Here is a 7283-nt window from a genome sequence, read left to right as displayed (position 1 = left end):
ATTAATTGCGAATAGATTATATGATATTCTACCTTGTCTAGTCAAACTCGAACAAGTGGGTTTTGCTAAGGGATGTCAGGTGCCTGATGGCACTTGACGTATGTTAAACATTAGGAGATCGGTCGAATTGTGTAAAATTCCTCCTGTATTTCTTGCTTTAGATGCTGAAAAAGCTTTCAACAGGATTGAATGGGGCTACTTGTTTAAGGTATTATGTAAATTAGGGGGCCCAATATTTAAAGCCATAGCCTCCCTTCATTCGCATCCCACAGCCTAAGTACTGACATCTGGTGTAATATCAGAATCTTTTAAGGTGACTAATGGCACTAGGCAAGGTTGCCAATTGTCTCCTATTATTTTTGATTTAGCAATGGAACCTCTAGCAGAAGTTATCTGGTGTCATGCGGAAATAAAGGGCATCCTTATAGATTCAGTACAGCATAAAATAGGTTTATATGCAGATGAATTAGTTTTGACCTTGCCAGAAGCGGATCTTTCCCTTCCTGTGGCATATGAGGTGTTACAAAAGTTTGGAAACCTTTCATACTATAAATTAAATGATACTAAGACCGAGGCTTTGCCAATGGAAATGCCATCACACCTAATTCAAACATTGCGTATGAATTTTAATTTTCATTGGGCCACAAATTAGTTTCCCTACTTCAGAATAAGGTTAACATACCCTACTGATTTGATTTTTCAAAGGAATTATATGTCCCTTAGTACTCAGTTAAGAGAAGACCTACTGAACTTGTCTAAGCAGGAAGTGTCCTGGGTAGGCAGAGTGGCAGTCTTTAAAATATTACTTTTGCCAAAAATGTTGTACTTTTTTAGGATATTGCTGGTGGAGATACCCAAAAGTTTTTTCAGATCTCTACAGGGACTGTTGAGGAGATATATTTGGTCCTATGGCAAAGCTAGAGTTGGAGTGGCGGCCATGACAAAACACAAAAATATTGGAGGTCTCGATGGTACCGAACACCATATATTGTGGCAAAATTTGATATTAGTGTCTCTCCTCTTTGCTGGCGACTATGTGGTCAAGTAGGCTTGCTAAGCCACATTTTTTGGTACTGCAAAAATATCCAAGGAGTTTGGAAGGTGATCTTCCGGCTATTGTCGAAAGTGACTGGTATAATAGTCAAGCCGAACTCATCTTTGGCCTTACTTAATTGAGCAATACCCGACATAGGCCAATTGTAACACATTGCTTATGTGCAACCAGGCAATCTATAGCATCATACTGCAAAAATTTGAAGATACCCATTGTATCGGAAATACTACGTAAATTTAACCTTCAGGTTTTGTACGAGAAATTGTTTGCCGAAAATATGAATAAAACACTGAAGTTTCATGCATATTGGTCCCCCCTGGTTCGTGCATCCAAAATGCACGGTGCAAGTTTAACTCAAGGTATTCTTCTCTTTTTAAAAAAAAAATGAGATCTACTGACCCAGAATCTATATGTTTCTATATGTTGGTTACTATTTTATAGTAGCCTTGTTATCCTGACTATGTTTGCTTTTTTGTTTTTTGTATTTTGTGTTTGTTTTGTACCTTTTGATCTTTTAGTTTTTTGTTGTAATGTCCGTATTGTTTGTACTTCTACTGAAAAACTCTCAAAAAAATTATCTTTAAAAAAAAAAATGCATAGCACCACAACACACTAACACACTTAACATGTAAAAAGTGTAAATGGACCCTTAAAGTCCTGACCGTTAGCTATTTGAACAATTTTATTGAAATAAACTAAAACAATGATGATGATGTGAGTGGAAGTTTCATTTTACACAGTAGTTATCAGGGCAGATATCCCTTTCTTCATCTCCTGCTTTGGGGACAACTATAGCATTTAGGATTTCTTGTTAGTTTTTGTTCCAGTGAAAGTGGTTATCGAGACAAGTATGGAAGACGTAATGTACCTACAGAAGCAATAAATACCACACAAGTAAAAAAGTAGATATTATTACTAGTAGATCAGCAAGATTTGTACGGATAAACATGAATAAGCAAAATCCAAGTTACTTTTATTTGTGGTATAGACAGGTGAGACCCTTCATAAGAGAATTTTTGCAGTTGTTATATTTATAACTTTACACCTTGAATCTTGAGTCAAAATATAACTGATCTTTATACATGACTACCATGAAAACATCATAACATATTCATTACGGGTTTAAAAAACCTAACCATTTGTATTTCTTTCCTCAGATGGTAAAATGTTGCTCTCACATTCTCCAGTCCATCTCAATGTAAGCCTGGGAGAAACAGCCATATTCACCTGCAATTTAACTGCACTGAACTTCACTCCTAAAGATATTAACTGGTATAAGAAAGCAAACAGCACAAATTCAAAAAAGATTGCAGATGTGAAGTATGCAGATAATGATAGATTCCACATCACTACAGACTGGGCACAGAAAAAGGCCATGCTGTATATACGAAATGTAATGCTGAATGACAGTGGACAATACCATTGTGGACATGTCAATGTAGAAAAAAATGGTCTAATCTTTACCAGCAACATATCTGATCTGACTGTGGAAAGTAAGTATATTGAACACCTGTTTTTATGCTTTTATGTTATATTTGCTTAACTATTTATAGTAAGTAACCTATGTGTCAGCCCTGCCAGAAATTGGCTTTGGATACAACTTGGTTTGGTGGAAAATGTTTAATATTTCCCGTTAACCAGATTTGGTTTCAGAAGCAAACAGGGGAACGATGGCTTGGGTTAAAGTTTATAGTTATTAACTCACTTTAATGGAAATATGCAGAAAAGCCCTTTGACTATATACATGTATATAAAAAAAATCATGCCAGCCAAGCAGTCTGCTGCTTTTATTTCATTTTTTACCCTTTGAAAAAAAGAACATGCAATCTGATTGGTTGCATGAAGCACAACATCACCTAAAACTTAAATTTATTTATAAATTATATTTTATATTAACATTTTTTTTAATATATTATTAAATAACTGACATATAATAACATATATAAATATATTACTGTAACTGCATTGTTTTAGATTTATATAATTTGAATTTTAAGTTTCATTTTCTGGCTTTGACCTTTTTGGGGAGACTTACCTTTACTTTTTGATGTTGTGATGTAAGGACAAAACACTTTTTTTTGTCATTTTTTCAAGATGAATAACTTTGTAACATGCATCAACAGTGATAAAAACTTTCTGCGCTTTATTAAAAAGTGTTTTCTTGCCCCCTACATACATACTACTACTGATAAATTCCTGTTCTTGGCAGACCAGGATAAGAAAACTTCTCCAATGGCAGCACACGGCAATATTTGCTTGCTGTTGTTATAGAAATGAGTGTGATGTACCAGCCCCAATCTTCTGTCTTCATTGAAGCAAGCATGCCATGATGATGCATGGGCATGCATGGGAATTCATTCATCCCCTGCACATGCAAGGGAATCTGGAATTTACAGGTTTCGCTGGCAACCAAAGGTGAAGCTGTGCAGCTCAGCTTTGTCGCCAGAAACCCAGAGCAATCAGGCAGGTAAGACACAATAGGCCCAAGCTCTTCAAGGCTGGAGAGGATACACTTTCATCAGTTAAGCTGGGTGATCCAGCAAACTTGACTGGCTGAGGATTCAAAACATTAGCTAGCAAAAAGCCAATTAAATCCATTCAAGGTTTGCTGGATCACCCAGCTTCACTGATGAAAGTGTATCCTCTCCAGCCTTAGAGAAATTTAATAAATCAGCCCAATATTGCAGAAGGGATATCGCCTGTCCCTTTTTGCAATAATGACCTGTCATTTGTAAATTGTCTGATCCGCTGCCTGACCTGCACACTTCCCTTTGGCTATCTGAAGGAGGCCCTTTTCTGAATGCACTAGAAGAAGACAGGCAGGAATTGTTAAATGTTGATGACATTGGAGCAGCGAATTGACAGTCCCCTGGATCTTCAGCCATCTTGATTGGCAAAGTCAGAATGACGTCCCAACATACCCCAGCATGTGCTGCTCTATGTACTTTAAAAAACAGGAAAGTAGGTATATTTTATTGCAGAAGTGACGTTGCCTATCTCTTCTGCAATAAAGATTCAGCCTGTTTGCAGTTTTTAATTGTGGAAGTATAGTCTGTATAACCTTCTTTGTGCAATATTTATTTATTAACTAATGCCATTATATTGTAATGTAATTGGCAGAGTTATGACACACATGAGCCAATCATATACCACCTATAAATAAGAGCATGCTGGGATTTATGTATTTATGTTTAACTATATCACTAAGAGAAGAAAGGCAGATGTACTTTGGAAATATATAACTATGAAGTCTCCTAAGAGATTTAAGGGGTGCAAAGCCTAAACCAATAGTCCAATCAAAAAAAAAAAGAAAGAAGGCTCTTTTTAGAGCACATAGAATTGTATAGAGACAGTTTACTCTTTATTGAGTTCAAACAAATCATTAAAATCATAAACCTAGTTTATAAATAAATAAACTATGTCTCTATAACACTAAAAAAATGACTAGAAAGGTTGTTCACAAAAAACAAAAAAAACTTGGAGGCATGGATTCAGTAAGGGTGTTATACTGTATCTTATTGCTGATGCGTTTCGCCCACAGGGGGCTTTATCAGGGGATCTCTGAATAACACCTCTGGGACTGTAAAGGACATATAAAATTTAATTCCCTATTTAATGTACAGCGCTGCGTAATATGTTGGCGCTATATAAATCCTGTTTAATAATAATAATAATAATAATAATAATAATAATAAACATTAAATTAGATTGGAGATAATCAGTGGTATAAATAATATCAATAATGTTCTTGCAAGGTTTCAGTCAAGTCAGAGAACAATGATTGATGCTTACAATTAACTGAAAGGTATTATGTGATGTTTATTTTGTGATAGGGGCTCACAGAAAAAAAAAAAAAAAAAAATATATATATATATATATATATATATATATATATATATATATAGGCAGAGTATGTTTAAATATAACATATATACCATCATTATGTTTTAACACTGTTTGTATAGTTGCAAAATAAGCACCATTGGCTAAAATGTGTCCTATTGTTGATGTTAAGCATTTTATAGCATAAAGCAGTGAACAAATTTTGCTTTTTTCCTGGGTTTTACACTGAATATATATAATCTTTCTTGCTTTTAGTTACTTGTGCTGAACTATTTGTGTATGCTCTGTCATATCTGGTCATTTGGTTCTATTAGTAAATCTCTTTTACTAAATGAGTATAAAATAAAATAAAAAGTATAATAATAGTTCTGTGTTTGATTCATAAATACACAATTTGTATACCTTATACATATAATATATTATCATTTCCGAATAGTTGGTTTCTTTGATTAGGTTGGAATAACTGTTATTTTATTTTTAGATATCACTTATATAACTACAACAGAGACTGACCAAACTACAAAAGATCCATCAACAAAGTCTTCTTTCAAAAATGGGATCATAGCTACGTCCATTCTTCTTCCACTGCTTCTTATCGTAACTGCCACTTTTTTAGTGTGGTATAAACAACGTATGTACTTTTTACAAAATCCATACCATACACATTGGGCATGATTTATCTGGTGCAGGATTAAAAACATTTGCTAACAAATGGCATATTATTATTGTTATTATTATTTTTTATTTTAAATCCATACCAGGTTTTCTTGATCACCTACATTGTTTTTTTTTTATTTAGGAAGATGTAGTTATATACACCAATATTAACAATACAAAAATGTTCTTAGCCTGAAAACAACAAAAAAAATAAATGCAAACCCTACATCTAAGGACTGCTAAACTGCAATATATTATAGATTACAGACGTATTCAATGTATGCATTTTTCCTTCCAACCTTTGTGATTGCTATGTTTGTGAGTTCTAGGAGAAAATGGGAATATCTTGACCCGAGGTCATGATGATAAAGTTAATATAAAATCTATGCTAGGCTTCTAAACATGTCACCTACCCAGGTCACTATTGTAAGCTCTCATTTATACCCAGATCACTATTCTAAGCCCCCCTATATACCCAGGTCACTATTGTAATGTATAGACTATTACTATATAGGCTAACAGGTTAATAAGCATTGTATTGATCATCTAGTGTACAGTCCAGTTTGAAGCTGCTTACATCATTAGTTTGAAAATATTTAAAAGATTTAAAGAACAATATTTATTTTCATCACATCAACCACATTTGTTTCATATGGCTTTTCTTTAACCTTTAGGGGACAAGATGTTACAGCCTCAACTAAGACATCTGGTAAGACTTGAATATTTGTTATCAGTTACCCTATTGATTTAATAAAAGACTAGAATAAATTGTTCACCAATACCATGTTATTTTTACAGAATGCTTAAATGATAATTATTAGGATAACTATCATCAACCCAATAAAAAGTGATGCTGGCATAGTATAGATTGCTGGTTATATATCTCCAAAAACATGTACCCAAGCAGATGTTTTCTAGTGTATAGCAATTTTATTTATAATGTTATAATTATTAAAGATTTTAAAATGGCTTTTGTAGTTTCCTGTGCTTAATATATTTTTTATTTCTGTGAATATTTATTTCTATTTGCCCTGGAAACCAATGTCACGGCCACCGAAAGTGATGTAGAATACAAAAATATGTGGTGTCACCAGGACAAGAAGGGAGAAAATCCAAGCTAGTGGCAATGGTCAATGATAGTCTAGGAGGGGTTTTACTAACTTCAGCACAAGTAAAAAAAACTCTCCAATGAAAGCAGATTATTTATAATTAAAATTATTACATTGGTTTTATCAATTTATTATCAAAGGCATTTGTAGGATTGTAAGACTAGGGGCACCCTAACAGGAGCAATGACTATGCTGACAGTTGGAGGAGCCTAAAAGAGTATGGTTAAAGAAACCTAAGCATACTCACTGTACACAAAGCATAAATGAATCACAGTCCTTCTACCGATATAATTACTTACTAATTACTGTGTAACAAGCACATAGGCACATATAAACCTATAATCTTTTCTGCATGCATAATTTAGACATAGATTGTAAAATGTTCAGGAGTCATAAGTATGTAATATGGACACAGTGTACAAAGCACAACAGTCAGGAGTATGTAACATAAATCATAAAAATAAACCTACTGTATGGTGGTCAGTATATAACATACTCAGTACATGACATAATCCCACCTACTGCCCTTTATACAGTGTGCAATTTATTTTATACCATGGATTTCTGCTGTATTTATATTGAGCCCTTCATTATTAATATTATTATTATTATTATTATTA

At 33.7% G+C, this 7283-nt stretch overlaps 1 protein-coding gene across 1 annotated transcript in view; it reads left to right on the top strand.

Annotated features, from left to right (window-relative positions):
• The first annotated feature begins 937 nt into the window (after window positions 1–937).
• Window positions 938–7283, top strand: part of PDCD1 (programmed cell death 1) — an 8307-nt gene continuing 1961 nt past the window's right edge. The window contains exons 1-4 of the mRNA XM_072410166.1: window positions 938–971; window positions 2212–2547; window positions 5379–5528; window positions 6229–6263. Of these exons, the coding sequence (XP_072266267.1) occupies window positions 938–971; window positions 2212–2547; window positions 5379–5528; window positions 6229–6263 (555 nt within the window). The remainder of the gene's footprint in view (window positions 972–2211; window positions 2548–5378; window positions 5529–6228; window positions 6264–7283) is intronic.

This window comes from Pyxicephalus adspersus, chromosome 4, assembly GCF_032062135.1.
Source record: "Pyxicephalus adspersus chromosome 4, UCB_Pads_2.0, whole genome shotgun sequence".
Classification (NCBI taxonomy): Eukaryota; Metazoa; Chordata; class Amphibia; order Anura; family Pyxicephalidae; genus Pyxicephalus; species Pyxicephalus adspersus.
Note: the sequence above shows the minus strand (reverse complement) of the source record. Positions and strands in the feature narration are given on the sequence as shown.